At 41.0% G+C, this 20,606-nt stretch overlaps 1 protein-coding gene and 1 long non-coding RNA gene across 2 annotated transcripts in view; one reads left to right on the top strand and one right to left on the bottom strand.

Annotated features, from left to right (window-relative positions):
* The window catches only part of LOC134287936 (uncharacterized), a 179,781-nt gene that overhangs the window by 110,253 nt on the left and 48,922 nt on the right, over positions 1-20,606 (top strand). The window lies entirely within an intron of this gene.
* Positions 6,251-19,015, bottom strand: LOC115256865 (sodium/potassium-transporting ATPase subunit beta-1). The gene is made up of 5 exons (XM_029855944.2): positions 18,406-19,015; positions 7,544-7,801; positions 7,235-7,416; positions 6,905-7,172; positions 6,251-6,837 (listed from the first exon to the last, which is right to left on the bottom strand). Exons 1-5 carry the CDS (start codon positions 18,536-18,538, stop codon positions 6,728-6,730), a joined length of 951 nt encoding a protein of 316 aa, XP_029711804.1. The 5' UTR covers positions 18,539-19,015; the 3' UTR covers positions 6,251-6,727.

Genomic DNA, 20,606 nt, shown 5'->3' with positions numbered 1-20,606 from the left:
CATACTTGAAGACCAGAAGAATGTTTTAAGAATTTCTTGATAAATTTCCAAATAAATGACCGAGAAAATCCCAGATCAAATAGAGCAATAACGGAAGGTACTTCTAAAGGCAATAGTTTCAGAAACGTTTCTGGAAAAATTGTGATGTTTAAAAGGAAAAACCTAGAGAAATTTTTGAAAGAATCCTAAAATCTTTATAAAAAAGAAATCGACTGGGATTGCATCTTTTGAAGAAACGTTTGGTAGATTTTCTGGAGAAACCTCTAGAGAAATTCATTTAAGAATTTTCGTTAAAAAATCCCGTAGAAAAACTTTAGGGTAAATTCTGACAATATTTCTGAAAGATTTTCTTCAGGAACGTTTGACGAAATACATAAAGGATACAAGCATGAACTTATGTAACAATCCTTGAAGGATTTTCCTGGATAAACTCTTAAGGATACCCAAGATGAATCTAAAAAGGAATTTCTGAGGAAACCCGTGTACCAGGTTCAAGATGAATCTTTTGAAAAATTCCTGAAAAAGTCTCAGAGAAAATTCCTCGAGGAAATCCTGAAAGAATCTATAGAGGAAATTTCCAAAGAAATGCATGGAAATTGAACAGGTGTGCGTTTTAATGGGATGCTAAGAGGAATCTTTAGATGAATTCGTGCTAAATAAATTCTAAGAAAGGTTCTTGCAACCGTCTTTCTGTAAGCATTTTAGATTTTTTTTTTGATAATTCCTAATAGAGGGAAAAAGAGTTTCCTGCGGTGTTCCTTGAGATAATCCCGAAGAATTTTCTGCAAATTTTGTGCGATAATTACAGAAAAAAATCGGAAATAATGCATGCAGGATTTTTTTAAAGAATAATTCAGAGCCGACGTACTCGCGGTTCTTCCAGGACTATAATCAATAAACATTTAAAATTAGAAATAAAGTATTTGGGAAATTCGGATGCAAAATGATGAGTCGGAATGGCATCTGGTCCTCACAAATTTTCTCGCTCTGGTCCTCAAAAACTTCAAAAAGCCGCCAGTTAAGAGTTGTATTATTATTCTTCAATCACTTAACCTAATTTACAGCTCTATCGTCTACTAGGGCACTGCGTGATGGATTCCAACTGGAAGCTGTACATACTTTAAGTGTACAGCGCCTTAATGTATTCTATTTTAATTGTACAATATCGAACTAGTTGCCGTTGCGCTGCTTTCACTTTCTACCCTATCATGGTAGAATGATGAGCACGAGGATGTTGATATGTGGCTGTTGGTTATTCCTGTTTCCAGTCCAATTGGGGGTCCATTATGGGTTGCCGTTCGCCAATGTCCAAGTATCCGGGTTCATTTGAGCCATGGGCTCAGAAGAGAGTCAGTGTCAGGGAGAAAGAGCAACTGACCACTACGCCACGGGCCCCGGCATGTTCTTGCTTCTCTGAAAAAGTCTTGAGAGACTTCTGGAAAAAAACTCTGCAAGTAATTCCAGGGACAAAGTGCTTGAGAAATTTTTGGAGGTATCGGAAAATCCGAGGGATTTCTGTTGAAATATCTTGTAAAAATGCCTGTAGATATCGCAGACAAAGGTCCTGCTAGAATTTTTGAAAAAATCCCCAAAAAAAAATTCTGGGGGATCTCTGGAAGTTGTTCTGAAGGAATCCTTGGAGGAGCTGCTGGGGATACCTCTTAAGAAATTCTCAGAAAAAAAATAGTTATACAATTCCTGAAAAGATTTCCTGGAGGAATTCTATAGAGATCAACTAAAGAAATAAATTTAAGTGAATTTTTGCAAGAATCTAGAAAAAATCTTGAATTTTTTTTTTGAAAAATGCTTATGCCTGAATTTTGGATTAATTTCTGAAGTAATTACTGAGAGAATCTTTGGAAAAAAAACCTTATAAAATCCCTGAAGTAAGGTCTGAATAAATCCAAAGCAATACCTGGAGGAATGCTTGAAGGCCATAAGAATGTTTTGAGAATTCTAGAGAAATTTCCAAACAAATGACCGTGAAAATCCCAGATTAAATGGAGCAATAACGGAAGGTATTTCTAAAAGCTATAGTTTCAGAAAAGCTTTGGGAAAATTCTTAATTTTTAAAGGAAAATCCTGGAAATTTTTTTTAAAGAATTCCCAAATCTTTGTGAAAAAAAATCGCCTGGAGAAACCTTTGGAGGAATTCATTAAAGAAACTTCGGAGAAATCCTGTGGGAAAACTTTTCGGTAAATTCAGACAATATTTCTGAAAGAATTCCTTCAGAAACAATTGAGGAAACGCATAAAGAAAACAAGCATGAACTTATACAACAATCCTTGAAGGATTTTCCTATAGAATATCTTAAGATTACACAAAAGGAATTTCTGAGGTAACCCGTGGATCAGATTCAAGATGAATCTTTTGAACAATTCCTGAAAAAGTCCCATGGAAAATTGGTAGAGGAATTCCTAAAAGAATCTCTGGAGAAATTTTTCAAAGAAATCTATGATCAGGTGTGCGTTCTAAATGGATGACAAGAGGAATCTTTTGACGAATTCGTGTTAAAATAAACCAGTGCCTATAGGGGCGCTGAAATTTGGAAACCTTGAGTAACCCTCTCTCTCTCTCTTCTTGGCATAACGTCCTCACTGAGACAAAGCCTGCTTCTCAGCTTAGTGTTCTATGAGCACTTCCACAGTTATTAACTGAGAGCTTCCTCTGCCAATGACCATTTTGCATGTGTATATCGTGTGGCAGGCACGAAGATACTCTATGCCCAAGGAAGTCAAGGAAATTTCCTTTACGAAAAGATCCTGGACCGACCGGGAATCGAACCCGTCACCCTCAGCATGGTCATGCTGAATACCCGTGCGTTTACCGTCTCGGCTATATGGGCCCTAAACCTTGACCTTAACCTTGAGTAACCATCTCTGGTTTTGTCATGACAGTACTGGAGCCGTCATACTCGCGGTTGTTTCAAGGTTATGCAGAAAAAAAAATTAAAATTAGAAATAAAGTATTTGGGGGACTTAAACTAAATTTGGCTGCAAAGTAATGAGTAGCAATGGAATGGAAAGAGCGTCCAATATAGCTCTGGCCCTCACAAGTTTCTACCTCATGCTTTCACGAATCAGTCAATGACAAAAAACCGCCAGTTAAGAATTGTGCGCTTAGTTAGTAGTGCAGTCTGAATACTGTTGCCCTTCTGGCTTCAGCTGCATTGGGATGGGTCGTCCTGAGCGTCCGTACACCAAGGAGGTGTGGCTCAAACAGCGTCTGTTGTGGCATCCAGTGGCTGAGTATGAAGTACTCCTCCACCGGAATCTATACCTAAGGTGGCAGCCCTACCATAGCCGATACGAGACCTCCAGCCAACAATCTACTGTTTCCAATACACGAACAAAACAAACATTACAGAAACTGAAAGTGAAAGATTACAAACTGATTTAATGGTCACCAATTTTTGGTGCAAAACGACGGTCAAGTATTGTAACTTAGAATTTACAATGCAAAAAAAATCGTTGAAGACGATTTGCCTCTTATAAATATCGCCTACTTCAGTGCCCATCTTAATCAGCGAGTTCGCTTTCTCATTTCCCGGAATCGAGCAACGTAAAGGGACACAAGCCATGATGGATGGATGTTGAGGATTCTGTTCGAGTAATCTTTCAAAGTGCTCTTCTTTCTGGCTATAAGTTCGCATTAGAACTTGGTCTGTCTCTAGCGTTTTTTGGGCACTTTCACAGTTATTAATTGGTGGGCTTTATATGCCTGCCATGAATTTATATATTGTGTGGGAAGGCACAATTATACATTATGCCCAGAGAGCCGAGAAATTCAAACCTGCTAGCTCCGGATTGGTGATCCCTAGACTTAATCACCAGACTATAACTGAAGACCCCAGTTTCTACACAGATTGTAAAACGAGTGTAAAATTATAATGCACATATGTAATTGGAGCGTGGAATATCACAAAAGTTTACACGACATATCCTGTAAATGTCATGTAAACTTCCATTATATGTTATTTTACAGGCCGGATCTAAGAGGGGGCCGGGGGCCAGGGCCCCGGGCCCCCACATTTTAGGGGCCCCCACAAAAAACCATTTTTGGTTCAAGTACTACTCAAAAACAAAGAGAAACTGTATTGCTCATTGCATTTGTACCTCCGAGGGGCCTTCTCAACCGCCCGGGCCCCCACAATCCTTAATCCGGGCCTGAATCAAGCTTGACTAATAGTGATGAGTGTGTGGTTGGATTTCGTACGGGTGCCGGTGTCGCGCGCGTTTGCTTCGGTGGTTCATTTTTTTTCTATTTTCTATTCGGAAGTAAGCATTTCGGAGTTTCTAAAAGCCTCCCAGTCGACGCGCGTGTGTTCGTTCTTTTTTTCCGCATTTTATCAGTATGTGCCGATGGTGCCTTCGCGGAGCACCAAATCGAAGTCGCAATTTTAAAGCATTCACGTAGATGCATATGTAAGGGTACATTACATATACAGCTAGTGTATGACACGCGTGTGTTAGAGCCAAAATTAGTTCCCGTAGGGGTGGTACGGCCGCGCGGTAGCCAAAGATCGGAGTTGTGCGGTAGCTTTGCAGTTAATCATCCAAATTAGTACGCGCTTTCCTTTGTGATTTGTTCGACGTCGAGATACACAGAGAACCAGCGATGGAGATACATAAATGGGTGAGCTCGTTTCATGCTATTATTTTATTGTGAATATTCGTTGTAAAATAACATGACTACATACGTAGACTTTTTTTTTGTATTCTCCAAAGCACACTTTGTATAGTCCGTCACTTCAAGTAACGGCGCTGACTCTTTTTTGCAGACTAGATTAAGTTTTGAGAAGAAACATTGATCGATCATCTGACGTAAATGATCCATTGTTTGCTTTCCGCGTAAAGCGAACAATAGCTCGAAAGTCTTCACGGCATGATTAAAATCAAAAAGTTATATGTTCAAAGTGAACCATGATCCTACGATTCATGCTTTAGTAAAAATAACTCTAAGCGTCGCGTTCAGTCCATCCCTCTGTGGATTCAACTAAAGACTTCTACTTCGTATTGTATTCGACGCGCGATAAGATTTTCTTTTTGGATTGTTTAAGTGAGGAAAAATAGTCGAGAGTATCGTGTGGTCCTTTGCTGTGCATGCATGGAGTGTATGGAGTGAGTATCGCAGCATAATCGTCCGCGTTCGCAATTATCTCACGGGAAATCGAAAACATTAGATGCACGGGTGTTTAGTATTATGTTGTAACATGTTGTGAATGCATATGATTTGGTTTATTGATGTGTCTTTGTTGCGTTCAGATTATTCCTGCGTGGGATGGTCTTAAAGTTTCTACTTCCTGATGGGGTGGAGACGTGCGATGTTATTATGATGTTTTCGTATAGAAAAGTGGGTAATTGTGCGCGAAAGTTAGTGTTTATTAATCCATTGTTAAATTACATCACCAACTATAGGTGACTCCAAGATTAACAAGGTACCCTGCCCTACTAACAAAAATTCCTTCCTGAGACAAACGTGGAGATGCAGCGATTCGCGGTCTTTATAACAACGTTTGTCTCACTAACATTCCCTCCCATCCTCGATGACCGCAAGGACGTGACCGGTGCCGTTATTGACGTTACTATAATTGAGAGCTCTCGAACTGTGCACATCGAGAATAGTAAGCTAGTCCCAAGCCCTATTCATTGATTCCTTGTGCAATTTCGATTGCTTTGGTCAACTACGAATTGTGTGGTCATCTATGCTCATGCTCATGCTCATGTAATCAAGCTTGACTCATAGTGATTACATGACATATAATACAAACCCAAGTAACAGAACTAGCTGAATAGCAGTTTCTCAAGCTAAAGTTTGCTGAAGAGTGGTTTGTTCCACTCTTATACAGCAAAAATGTTTGTTGGAAATTTACTTGATATATCATGAACCATCATTAATCATCGACACAAATGCCACTCTAGTTGTAAAGTGTCTTTAATAAACTAATGATAATAATAATCATATATCAAAGTTTACATCACTAAAATGAAGTTAACATGACGTGAAAAACATCTTTATTTTTGTTTGTGTAGGTTTCTAAGTTTTCTACGATCCATGTATTTACAACCTCGCATTGCATGAGAATTTGAAACAAAAACTACCGTATTTTAACACTGTAAAAGAGTTCTAAATCATAATAATAGGGGGCCATTCAGGGAACTGCTTCAATTCTAACAACCGATATCGACAAATCTTAAAATTCTGGAGATTCTTCCAACAACGTTTGGTAGTAAGGAATAAAATAGGTAATGAATTTTGCACTATCAATGACAGGTTTTATTTCAATTTAGTTTACGTGTTGTACCTGCTTTTACATTGTTTTGTCTATGTGTTAGTTTAGGTCACACATTATCATTACTCAGTAGTAAATTTTCTTACATTAATTGTTTTTACCTTGTTCTTTAAATTGTATGCATTACGATCTTGTTGATAAACGAAATATTTAAAGCAAAAGGCTCAATAAAACTTGAATCATATATTAAAATCACTATGTAATTCACAAAAATAAGTAAGACGCATTTTTATCAGATAGGTTTCGTAGCACCTTCATCAGCAGACAGCTATGACGTTACAAATATGGTAGTTCCTATATGTTACACGTTTCTCAATCGTGTCAACCGTCACGTCGTTTCGCGAGATTGTCGCTACAAAACCTGGTAGTGCTAATGATGTTCGCTGTTTGATCAATTCATTCGCAACGTTTGCGAATGGAATTCACTGCCCGTACTAATCGATGAGCAGAACTAAACTGACGGAGCCCATACGGAAGTTGAGTCCTCCGCGGTATACCAAATTCTTGGCCCAAACGCGGCATTCCAGGTTGATGCTTTGCTTGACTGGGGAGAAAGAAATGTGGAATTTAGTTGACATGTTCTGAAGTATCTGTGCTGCATCTGAACTTACTTCCTGGGCGCAAAAACTGAACAGCCAATAGGGGACTCAGATATCCAGGTGTGTTAATGTACGGGAAGAAGTATCCGGGGAAACCTCGAGTTGGGTAGTATGCTATGGGGCCAATGATTTCCCTATCGGCTGGACTGATTCCATTGCAGCTCACCCACACTTGCTTGCGTTCCTTCTCCGGCAAAGATTTAATGTGATCCACCAAATCCGCAGGCATATTTTCCGGTAGTTCATCAATCTCGTAGTATTCGGGAACCCATCCGTAGATCTGAAATATAATTCAGTGAGTTCGAAGAGGTGTTTTGGAGTATTTGACCCGACTGATCTTACGCGATTCATCTTGACGAAAATGCACGGTGTTGATTTGTTGTAACCGTATCCATTTTCAGCGCTGCAAGGACCCATTTGAGATAAATCAACATGGCAAACTTTTCCTGGAGCAGGTCGACCAGTTGAATTACAAATAACTTGATTTTTTCCTTCGCCTGGGAGTCTGGAGGGATCTCGATAAGCTGAAATAGAAAAAAGCTTGAGTGTCTAGTGTTGAACGAATACAAAACAACAAGCAGAAAACTCATATTATGCTTATGTGCTTGCATGTCATCAGCGTCAATCTCGACATCCTTCAAAATTACTTACGTTCCAAGAATTCTTCAATTCTGGTCAACCATGGTTGCACCTGGGACTGGTTCGAAGCCGTGTAGTAAACCAGGGCGCCCTGTTTGACGTGCCCTGGCATAGGTCTGAAACCCAAGCCAGGATTGTTTCCAATCAGTGAATCGGACAGCTGATACTTGGGATACTGATCGCTCAGGGTGTAGAAAAGACCCTGCATACAGGCGGCGAACAACGAAAACAGTATCACAAAGTACACAGAGTAGAACACGACGAGAGCTCCTGCGAAGAAAAATCGAAAATGAAGTGTTAGTTATTGTTTTTTTTTGGTTTATATATACACGGTGCCCAATAATTTCTCATACAAAATCAAATTGAACTCATTTCACACCTGTAATTAGGAATTTCAAAGAAAATGTATTTATTGAAAGACCATCTAACACTGACCAAGTACAGCATATGTTTTGGAATTATTTGTCCTTTATCCTTCTCTGCTGATTGCTTGCTTATGTGTCGTAAGTCTATTACACTTGGCACGTACACCACTTCATTAGTTTTTCATCTCATTTGAACGAGTAATGATTTTCAGTAATTATAAAGTAGGTTCGTGTCCTCACCATTGCTAGTAGCAACTATGGCCAGAAGAGAAAAAAATAAGAGATTCTGTATTGATGAAGTACAAGGCGTTTTATTTTGTACAAAATAAAACGTAAATTAAACAAAAATGTCAATTTACCAGTTTTAATGAGTCAAAGAAGCATGGCTGCATCTTATCTTGTTGATTGACTCCTTTCTCACTTCTAAAACATGGTTGTATGATATTGTGGTAAATTTTGTCCAGAATTTACGTTTTATGATGTTTATTGCGAATATATCGATCATTTTCATGGAAAGCAACCAAAGTCGAACGAACTTGCAGATTTCTTACCATATCATCACAAAAATTGTTTTGCTTTTGCCTTAGAAAATCCATTTGGTACAATACTTAGGATTCAAAATTTCGTAGAATAAAAAACTTTTCGAGCATTTTTCTTGCGTGCCGGAGTGAACGGATTTCAGGAAATGGAAGTGTGCTGCTGGGCTTATAAAAACAAATAGAAAATAACGTTATTCTAAACCGTATGCTTGATTTAATCAGTATTATGGGGCCCTTCAATTCATGCATTCATTTTTAAAATATGAATAACAGATGTTAAATAAAACTATATTTTCTAAATTTGTATTTTGTATGAGAACTTATTGGGCACGGTGTAAGTTCCTAGGATAAAATAAATACGAGAGAAAATCAGAACCGTTTAAAAGAGGATAATCCTTATGAGTTAAATTACGTTCTGTAGTTCATAAATTCCTAACAATGACGTTTGCAGGTTTGCGCTTTACCTTGAATTACTGCTCGTGTATTTTGTGGTTTGAATTTCATTTATTTGTGTTGATGGGTTTTCCTCCTACTTTGTATATTTCTATTTGCTTTCACCTTCTCTTCTCTACATATATGTCTCACGTATATTCGTAAGTTCATAGCCATCGCTAGAACAGAAACGGTTTGAATAAGTCGTTTCCTTCCAATTTTCACATCATTGTGTCAATCTATCATATAACGCCTACAAGTTGTTCACAGCCAAGCAAACTGTGCCGCTTCTCCTTCAGAGTAATCAACACACAATCTATCACCAAAATATATCCCCTTCCCCTATTCATGGATCGCATCACAGACCAAAGGTGATTCCCAGATCTCACATCAAATCTAACATCGTACCCTACCAACAAATACCCCATCCGTGCTGGTTGTGGAGACGCAGAATGCTTTCGATTTCTACTAACAACCATCATAATTCTTAATTCCTTGTCCTTTCCAACTGATTGTAAGCACCTGGCCAAATTGCATTTGAGAATAAGTGGAGTTTCCCAGCCCCTTATTCAGTTGGATATCAGTGCAATTCATACCAGTTAAGATCAATCACGTATGACATCAGTCAGTTTAAGCTAAGCTAAGCTAACAAACGAAGGTTCCGATGGTGTCCCCCGGGGATTTTAACCGGATTATTTTTGTTGGATTTTTTTTTTTTTTTTTTTTTTGAGATTTTACCCTAGAGGGCATTCATCTCAGTTTTGTTGGATTCTAAATGTGGAAATATGATAAAATTTAAAGCCTTGTGGTATAGGCAGCAGAAGGGGACCCTAAAGGGGCGAATTTGCCCAAATGTTACATTATTGAAAAATATCAAACCTTGACAAAATGACAATTTAAAAATTTATTGCAGCATTATTATTATTATTATTATTATTATTATTATTATTATTATTATTATTATTATTATTATTATTATTATTATTATTATTATTATTAATATTATTATTATTATTATTACTATTATTATTACTTTATTATAGAGGTTTTCAGCCCTAGGCTGGTTCACCTCTTTTATTATTGAAGCAGGAATAGACAGAATAGACATAAAAACCTACATAATTTCGTATTAAATTTAATTTGTCATAGGCGTGTTAAGGGAGGGAAGGCCAAACTTTTGACATAATAGCAATTGTAAGCTAAACTACAGTTATTTGTGATGAATTAAACACGATGCAACTGAATTTCGGCAGATTACACAGTGTATAATTAGGATCCCTCCATAAACAACGTGGCAAGGAGGGGGGGGGGGGGGGAGGGGGGGGGGGGGGTTTGGTGGTGCGTCTGCAAATAGAAAGAATTGTGCTGTCCATTTAGAGTCCGTACATACAAACCACCTCTAGCCGCTAGAACACATGGTAGTATTTGACCAAAAAGAAATCATTGCTCAAACATCTGGGTTTGACTTCATCGAGTTTTCATAAGTGTCAAACAGATGTTTACTCTTTTGTGCATTCCTCGCCAAATATTCGACCCTAGACCTTAGGAAAAAATATATAAGGAAAAGGTCAAGCATTGAGGGAGCTTCGTCCAAATGTTCATACTCTATCGCCATGGCTTGGGTTCCTTCCACTGCTCGATACCGGACAATGAGAAAGCGGACTCTCAAATCGTCAAATCGCCTTCAACGAGTTTTTTTGGCATTGGCCCGCCAGGAGACCTCGATCAGCTGACAAATTAAATGGAGAGATGGATAGATAGTTATGTACATTCATCCCACAGGTGTTGAAGAAGCCGTGGTTCAAGCGGTTGGGTAGTTGGGTTTATTTGTGTATTGTATCGGCAACAACATGAAAATTGGGAACCCTGCCTAAAGCGTTCAATAGAGCTCTGGGCCTCCCAAGTTTCTACCTCTTGCCTACTCGGGTCAATCGATTACAAAGACTGACAGTTGAAAGTTGTGTACTTAGCTGGTTGTGCGGCCTGGGCACTGTTGTCCTTCTGACTTCAGTTAGATTGATGAGGTACGTCCCGAGCCTGTATCTACCAAGGAGGTGCAGCTCACAAAACCGAGTCTGTTTTGGTATCCAACACCGGCTGAGTAACAATCGCTGTATCGCGTCAGCTATACCTAAGGTGGTAACCCCACTAACGCGATATAGGCGGTACAACCCAAGTAACCTGTCTTTCGAAGCCTTTCTACATCACGAAAAATAAAAAAAGAAAATGCGAACGATTCCTCTGAAACCCGATCCGGCAAAGAACCGACCATGACTGGAAACGCGATGGAACGTCAGGACTCAGTACCTTGAGCCTAGGCGAGTGAACCTTTTGACTCGTGAATTGCAAAAAGTTAGTGTGTGCATGGCTGCTATTCAGGTAAGGCGGTGGCCCAGATATGATGAACATGAATTAGGGTGGTGGATCCCATCGCCACCACATCATACAAATATAACATCTACCACTGCGGAAGCGATTAGGCAGAACATAGACGATTAGCTGGCTAAAATGATGTATCCGCTATGGAACGAGCAACGACGACTGCCTAGTTTTGGTTCTCGTCGTCAACTTTTCTGCTCATACGGTGACGATTTTCAACCCTTCCTTGGCGAAGGGGTCGATGTGAGGGCTCATACAGCGGAAGCGACTTTGAAGGTTGAGAACCTAGACGAGATCACCGAGTGTGTGGTAGAATTTCGTCCAGGTGCCAGTTCGCGCGCGTTTGCTTCGGTGGTTCGATTTTTTCTCTTTCTATTTTGTATTCTGAAGTGAGCATTTCGACGGCGGTGAATGTGCGGTGAACGCGTCGTGGATCGGGTCGGTTCCGAATTTTTCGCTTCCCGTAGCGCTAGTTCCCAATACACTTTTAGTTGATAATAAATATTTTCTTTCATTTTTTGCATTTACACAAAAGAGTGAAACGTGTTAGTTCGGGCTCGCCGGTCGAAAAAAAATCCGGGCGCCGACAAGTGAGTCGCGTTCAGTATATTTCTGTGTGGAATAGACTAAAGGTTTCTGCTCCCTAGTGCAGTGGAGACGCGCGATAGAATTTTCTTTTTGGCTAGTTTTTGCGTCGAAAAGTGGTCGGTTGTTAACGGCGTTTGTGTATATTGATCCATTGTCAAATCATATCACCAACCATAGGCGACTCCCGGACTGACAATGTACCTTACCCTACTAACAAAAAAATTCCTTCCTGAGACAAACGTGGAGATGCAGCGATTCGCGGTCTTTATAACAACGTTTGTCTTACTAACATTCCCTCCCATCCTCGATGACCGTAAGGACGTGGCCGGCGCCGTTATTGACCCTATTAAAGTTGAGAGCTTTCGAACTGTGTACATTGAGAATAATAAGCTAGTCCTAAGCCCTATTCATTGGTTCCATGTGCAATTTCGATTGTTCTGGTCAATCACGGAGTAGCAACTACGAATTGTGCGATGCTCATGCTCATGCTCATGCATGCTCATGAGAACCTAGACGAGATCACCGAAGCGGAGGAGATCGTCACGGCATTGAGACAACAGGTTTGCTTCAGGTGTCTAGAACCAGGACAGGACACAAGTCATGGAACCAAGCATGGGGTTGTAAAGACCCTGACATGAGCAAGTTGTGCAGACGTTGCGGCTCTGAAGGCCATAAGACATAACGCTGCACGTGTCAAACCACGTGTTTGATTTGTTCCAGTTAATCCGTGAACAACAGACACCTATCGGGTGTCCCAAGCTGCCCAGTTTTCAAAAAAGCCACAGTGAACAATCTAAATCACAGTGCAGGTAACGCAGCTGAACATGGATCACCGTAACGCAGCTCAGCAGCTTCTATATCGCCATCATAGCGGGCCCATACCGAGTACCCACCGGCAACGGCAATTGGATCACGGATGGGTTTGGAAAAATGGCGGCGATATATACGACGGCTACATACTAGGGTGGGTCAAGGGTTATATGGAAAAACGTGAATTCGATCGTATCTAGCCAGATCAAGGTTTTTACGATTCCATTTGGGGTCCTTAACAACTGGTCAAAATTTGAGAGGGATCGGTTACGCCTACGTTTTGCGCATCGCGATTGAAATTTGTATGGAAATTCGTATGGGAAAACGTGCTTTTTTGTATTTTTCCTATTTCATCTACTAATTTAACTAAAGTCATAATACTAAACCCGTTAAAGTATAGTTCATGATATACCTTACAACTTTGCAGAAGACAGCAGGGTGCTAAAATGCTCACAAAAAAAAGTTATTATGCTCCAAAGTGAGGTATATCGAAATATATGCTGAAAATGACTTTTTCTGCCATCACTGCCCGCTGGGTCAATTATAAACTGCTATAGCACTTTGTGGATGCATTCTATCAATTTGGTGTCTTCAGCAAAGTTGTTTGGATTCACATGCTCTTTGAATTGCATTTGGACATTAGTTCGAAATTTCACCGCATAGGTGGCGCTGCGATACAAACTTTTTTATTTCGCATCCTAGAGCTTTGGCATTTTCGGCAATGTTGTAGAACATGAAAAGTTATGAACATTTGTCGAAGACACCAAAGCTCTAGCACTCAACCCAGCGAAGTTATAGCGAAAATAGTAAATCATATCTCAAAGTTTACGTTTTTGCACTTTTTTATATACTTCTTATAGTGCCATGAATCGTTTATCTTCTACTAGCTGTCCCGGTAAACGTCGTACTGCCTGCCTACTGTGTTTTTTGACATACAGCTCCATAGGGACGTTTCCCGCAAAGTTATCTGTGCGGGAGCCCCCAAATCAAAGGGGCTACATCCTCAATAGCGTTGGTAGATCGCTTACGCTGAGAGTTTACTACTTGAACATACATACACTGAACTACAAATCAACCCAAATTTAAGTTGTTTTGACGCAATCCCGGTCTTCCGTGAAATAACTCAAATTTGCGTTAAACAGCGAAAGTGGTGAGTGAGTAGTTCTCGTTTGAGAGCGGCAAAAAAATTAACCCAGTGGTAAGTTATTTTCACCCAACGGAGGCCTCAAATGACGCAAATTTGGGTTAATTCAAGAAAACCCAAATTTGGCTTCTTCCACGGAAGAGCAGCGGATGCGTCGGTGCTTCTCTCTTTGTTTTCGACAACATTGCGGTGGGGCGAGGGAGAAAACAACCCAACTTTGAGTTAAAACTTTAAGCAGTTTAGCCAAATTTGAGTTTTTAAAACTTATTCTTTGGGTTATAATATTTTTCCGTGTATACCTCGCACTATAATGATTAAAAGTAATATCATTCGTAATATATTAGTTATATTGGCAGATAAGGAAGGAGTATTCTCAAATATATATTTTAATATGTACAATTACCTACTTTCAATGTAGCTGCAATGTAGTACATATGTCACACGTAGTACAAAAACGTAAACTTTGAGATATGATTTACTATTTTCGCTATAACTTCGCTGGGTTGAGTGCTAGAGCTTTGGTATCTTCGACAAATTTTCATAACTTTTCATGTTCTACAACATTGCCGAAAACGCCAAAGCTCTAGGATGCGAAATAAAAAAGTTTGTATCGCAGCGCCACCTATGCGGTGAAATTTCGAACTAATGTCCAAAGGCAATTCAAAGAGCATGTAAATCCAAACAACTTTGCTGAAGACACCAAATTGATAGAATGCATCCACAAAGTGCTATAGCAGTTTATAATTGACCCAGCGGGCAGTGATGGCAGAAAAAGTCATTTTCAGCATATATTTCGATATACCTTACTTTGGAGCATAATAACTTTTTTTGTGAGCATTTTAGCACCCTGTTGTCTTCGACAAAGTTGTAAGGTATATCATAAACTATACTTTAACGGGTTTAGTATTATGACTTTAGTTAAATTAGTAGATGAAATAGGAAAAATACAAAAAAGCACGTTTTCCCATACGAATTTCCATACAAATTTCAATCGCGATGCGCAAAACGTAGGCGTAACCGATCCCTCTCAAATTTTGGCCAGTTGTTAAGGACCCCAAATGGAGTCGAAAAAACCTTGATCTGACAAAAATGTTCCGATGACCCACCCTACTACATACCCCGTGAAGGAGTTGGTGTCTACTATCTACATATGAGCGCTTCGTGGTCGCTAAAGTGGACAAGGTCTTCTTCTGGAGCTGCTATGCGCCTTCGCAGTGCTCAAACGATCAGTTCACGCAGATGCTGGACTGTATGACGATCGTGCTGACTGGACGGTTGTAACAGCAGGTGACATCAATGTCTGGGCCGTAAAATGGGGAAGCCGTTTTACGAACCAGCGAGGTCATATCCTGCTACAGACACGGGCTATGCTAGATGTCGATCTGGCTAATGTTGGTACCAAGAGTACCCCCAGTGCGGAGTTCATTATTGACATTACTTTTTGTTGTCCTGGTCTAACAAATAGTTCGAACTGAAAAGTAGCCTATGGTTACACTTACAGCGATCACCTGGTGGTTCGCTGCAGCAGGCAGGAAGTGGGTGAAGGAAAAGCCGTCTTCTGGCTAAGGCCAAACCCTCGTAAGTGCGGTGACAAGCTGGTAGCGGTGCTCTCGCGGACGTGTACTGCAGCCGTGCTTAAGCAAGTCCACCCTAGAAATAGGAGACCACCGGCATGCATGTGGAGTCAATGATTGCGGACCTGCGCCGCGCCTACCTACAGGCTAGGTGGCGGATGCAGCGATCACGAACTGAGGATGATCGAAACGAACGGCGGGTGGAGTTCGCCGCTTCTTAAGTCGCGCTGAAGACCGAGATAAGGACAAACAAAAAGGCCTGCTTTGGCGATAAGTAAAGGGCAACCGATGTGGAACTTGCGGGGATAGCAAAGTCCCTTAGCGTAGGTAAGACCCCAGGTCCGGACAGAGATCCGAACCTGGCCTTAAAAGTAGCTATTGCAGAGGCTTCCGAGATGTTCAGGTCTGCTATGCAGTAATGCCTGAACGAGAGGGATTCCCCTAAGTTTCGAAACGGCAGAGTCTGGTTCTATTACCGAAGGCGGGGAAACCACCCGAAAACTCGTCGGCATATAGACCAATATGCTTGATCGACATGGCGGGAAGATACTCACCGGCACACCGAGGGTGTGAATGGTCGTCCGATCAACTAGTTCGGCTTCTGGATGGGGAAATTGACCGCAGACGCTTTCCTGTCAATTACAAATCCGCTGAGATTGCGCTCCAGCGTATTCGCTACTGTGCAGTAGTGACTCTGGATGTAAGTAATGCGTTCAATAGCGCCAGTTGGGCGGCTATTGCCGATGTGCTCCTACTTCTGGAGATGCCCGGGCACCTGTATAAGATTCTCGGAAGTTACTTCCAGAATCGAGTACTAGTTTACGATACGGAGGTGGGTCGGAAGTGCTGTCACATAACTTCAGGAGTCCCGGAAGGTTCAGTCCTGGGTCCGGTGTTGGAGGTTAGAGTAATCGGTGGGAGTACCAATCATCTGCTTTGCTGACGACATAACGCTGAAGGTCTACACTCTACAGGGAATCGATCGAAAAAGTGGAAGTTTGACGATAAGCATACGTTCGGTAGCCATGTTCATTACGCCTGCAAAAGAGCCTCCACAGCTATAGAGGCACTGTCCCGGATGATGTCCAATAGCGTACCGCACCGTTTCACATGATGCACTCTGCGTCATCATGTGACACGGTACGGTCACATGGTGCCTATCGGTATTCTTATCAGGGAAGACAAAGAGTGCTTCGAAATCCGCGGCACAAGGACACACGTAGGACTGCCAGGATGACCTCCATGGACAAATGGCAGCACGCAGTTCCACCAAAGGAAGGTGGACCCACAGGCAGGGATGGAAACACTCACTTGCAAAGAGTTACACTCACTTGCTATTTTCGCAGCTCAGAAGCGTGCTATCAAGAAACGATGTATGGACGACTTTTGCTTTTTGGTTTTGTCTAAAAGTTTGCCGAATAGAGTAGAGGTCGCACATGCATACCAAAGTCATGACATAGCGGTGAAAGCGACTCTCCACGAGGTGAGTGTGAGTGTAATTTACATTCACTTCGTGGAGAGTTGGTTTCGCAGCTTCCTCACGATTTTGGCATGCGTGTGCGACCTCTACTCTATTCGACAAACTTGTAGACAAAACCACAAGGCAAAAGTCTTCCATACATCGTTTCTTGATTGCACGCTTTTGAGCTGAGAAAATAGCAAGTGAGTGTAACTCTTTGCAAGTGAGTGTTCCCATTCTTGCCCTTAGGTTGATCCCGAGGGTAGATAGTTCGGTTAACAGGCGCCATGAGAAGTAACATTCTACCTGATGCTGGTCCTTTCAGGCCATGTTTACTTTCGACAGTACCAACATCGTTTCGGTCATGCGGTTTCTGTGCAGTTGAAAGCGGGCGTGGTGTCGATCTTGCCTGCCTTCCGAGGACAAAGGTAGTGGTAAGGACCACTCGGGGAACTGACTAAGTGCCAGCATGCTACCTTGGTGAGCTCCCCAAAGCGAGTTATCTATGTTCGTTGCTGCAGGCTACGCAGCTCACATTGAGGAATTCGGTTCAGCACACTGAAGTCGAATGAGGAGTCATTCATCGGCGAATATCAGACGAGTTTTGATGAGGGCCCATCAACGATGCATTAGATGTTCATCCCGCGGCAGATTCTAGATGAATCTCGGGAGTACAACTTGCAGATCTATCATCTGTTTATATATTTCAACACGGCGTACGATTCAGTGAATAGAAACTAGTTATGGTTTATTCACTCAATTTGACTTTTCTCTCTTCAAAATTATTTTTAAATAGTTTGAAATAAACAAGTTATGGTAGATACCGTTATTCGGGGTGATATTGGGTCTAAAGGGTAACATTGGTCCATCAATCCCACGGATTCAATATAAGTCAGAGAATTCGACGGTGGATGCAAACTATCTTGAAATTATGTATTCTAGTAAGTAGTCTAGCACACAATATGTATGCCCCTGGTATTCTGAACGTGCGGAATAGTGGCCCAATGTCCCGCATGACGGTATAGTAGAACATGGTTTTCCACCGAAGCTGATTAGACTTGTTGTTGCGACGCTTGACCATTGTCACACGGCCGCATATGCTTCTGGGCTTTGTGGACGATATTGACATTATCGGGATCGACCGCCAGGCTGTGGAAAAGGCGTTCATTCTTTTTTTTTAAAACGAACCTGCGAGGACTAGGTTTACGATTATAACCACATAGGCCAAGTACATAATTGCTGATAGTCAACGTCGGTCCTGGCGGCGTCGCATGAACTTCGAATTGTACCAACCTGGGTAGAGGTCAAGTACTGGCGATCTGCGAAACTGAAGTCCCGTAGGCTGCAAACGAAGACAAAACTTGCACTGTACAAGACTCTGATTCTAATTGAAGAGTTTTCTTTGCCTGTATGGATTTATATTTTGTGATGGTACACTTTGCCCAGAGAAGTCGGAAAAGTTTTCAACCAGAACGGGAATCGAACCCGCCGCCTCCAGATTGCCGAAGCAAAGCCTAAGGCTAACTGGAGACCCAAATGGTATCGTACATCGTAGATTATAAGCTACAAAACCCCAGTGCTTACCCCAGCTGTAACGCGTGCGTCCAAACACTTTGCCGGTTTTCTCATTATAGATGAACTGCTTCCACGTCAGCTTTTCCGGTTTTTGAGGAAACACGAAGGTCGTGTACTGGTTGTCGACTACTTTTTCCGGCATTTTTTATATTTTGTCGCACTTCTTATTATAATTGCAATAGCACTAAACACTGCGTTGGTTATTGTGTATGTGAAAGCACTCTTGTGTATTCACTTGCTGGATCCGGGGCAGTATCACCAATTTTCGTTGCAGATTTCGGTGGCAAAGTGCCGGGAGTTGGAGCGCTCGATCTAGACCGGAACACGTTTGAACAAATTACAGATGCATTCCCGTATGTTTGACGTATTTCGAGAGGACTAGTTCTCAAGAACGGTTACCGTCCGGCTGCCGGTCGATCGCGTTGACCACTAAGGACTGATCGGATTTGAATCATAAATCACATCAAGTCTACTAAATGTGAAGATCTGTAGCATAAAATTATCCAGCTTGGAGGGTTTGGTAATTTCGGAACATAAGCGGTAAGTACTGGTCAGCACAACGAGGGGAATGAAAATAAATTTTGGTCAAAATTGGCGAATCGATAGAATGAGTGCCTCACGTTTGTGGAGCGCTTGCTTTCTATCGTGCAAGTTTCCCAGACATATTTTTTTTGGAATTCCCCCATGGACTTTGGTATGACGAATAAATTCAGGTTATTATCTGGATGAGACATCCTCGGCAAAGCCAATGGCTTCAACGATTGCTATCGATACCCTTAAGCTTCTGTTCATCACTTGGAGATAGTTTGGTGTAGCGCTTATTTCTAAAAAAAAATCTAGGAAAACTTCAAGTTTTTGATAGACGTGAAGAAATTATAGTTTTCAGTTATAATCGAGAAAAATATTAAAAAAGCTTATTTTTCATAGAAGTTGTTTTCAAATGAGTCAAGACACCTTCGTCACCCACTGTGCACGGTGTTTTCAACAGAATTTTCAGACCTGCATGGATGAGTTGATTTTATCCCTCTAACGCTAGATTCAAAATACACCACACCGTCTCAGTGCCACCATATTACCGCTGCATACTGGTTACTCGGTATGAATTGTACGAATTGTCGTGAGGCGATTCAATTAGTGAGAAAATGTTATCGATGACCCACCAGTCTAGCTGCACCCGCGATAGATCTCCTACAATTGCTCCTAGGAGCTGTGTAAAGTCATCACATGCCATGAGGTAAATTGGTAGATTCCATTTCTACTTAAAAGCAGTTATATCCTGACTGTGTACGTTTTACGGAATCGAATTGGCTTGATGGTCACCAGTAATCTCAGTCTCAAATAAGGCTAGCTGAAGTAAAGTTGGATCCGTATTAGTTACATACCAAATCTTTTAGAGCATTTGACTTATCAAATTAGAAGTGTCTCATACTGTGTGAAAGGGTTAAATTTAGAGCATAACTGACATGATTGATTAACTTCTATTGTTTAAAAATACGGTGATAAGGTGACAGTCGTGCAATGTCATCTGAAGGCGAGCCTTCATTGTATTCATTCATCGGAGGTGCATGCGCCACCCAAATCATTCAATTTCTATTTATGTTGAGTTTTTGTGACTTTATCTGAGGTCTGAGAATTTGTTAAATTCGTACCTTCAGGTCAATGAACACATTATACCTAACCTTGAATGAATCATTTACTGCTGAAATACTATTCCGGGAACGCCACAACCGAACATTAATAAATTAAATCTTACTGGCAAACATTTTCCATTAAAACAAATGTCTAATTGTTGCGTGTATAATAAATATTTCTTCATCGGTGTATGAAGTTAACCTTCTTTTTGCATCACTTAGGGAGCAGCTCACTGACGTAGTGTACGGTTTGGATCAAAAAATGACCCTAATTCCAAAAAAGTGTTAAATAACCCCTTATCTAGTTATCAAGTTGTTGGAGCTTAGAAGTAGTAAACTGGAAACAAACGAAAATTAGCTCATACTACACAACGTGCACAAGCTGCAGTTTTGAACAACTGTTACCTCATCAACCTCACAATTTTCACCTAGAAAGAGCAATCTTGTCGTAAACTGACTAGCCCTAGGTATCTGCTTTTCATTATCATTCCAATAAAAAGTTGTTACGTAAATATTAATTTTTCTATGGCTCGACACTGTCATGAACGGCAAAATACCGTCTTCCACAGTAAAATATTC

This window comes from Aedes albopictus, chromosome 2 (genome assembly GCF_035046485.1).
Source record: "Aedes albopictus strain Foshan chromosome 2, AalbF5, whole genome shotgun sequence".
NCBI lineage: Eukaryota > Metazoa > Arthropoda > Insecta > Diptera > Culicidae > Aedes > Aedes albopictus.
This window is presented reverse-complemented; position numbering and strand designations above follow the sequence as displayed.

Coding starts and splice junctions, on each gene's coding strand:
- LOC115256865 (XM_029855944.2), bottom strand. CDS start 18,538: ATGCCGGAAAAAGTAGTCGACAACCAGTACACGACCTTCGTGTTTCCT. Junction 7,417..7,543: donor AATTGAAGAATTCTTGGAAC/GTAAGTAATTTT, acceptor TTTCTATTTCAG/CTTATCGAGATCCCTCCAGA. Junction 7,173..7,234: donor TTTTCGTCAAGATGAATCGC/GTAAGATCAGTC, acceptor ATTATATTTCAG/ATCTACGGATGGGTTCCCGA.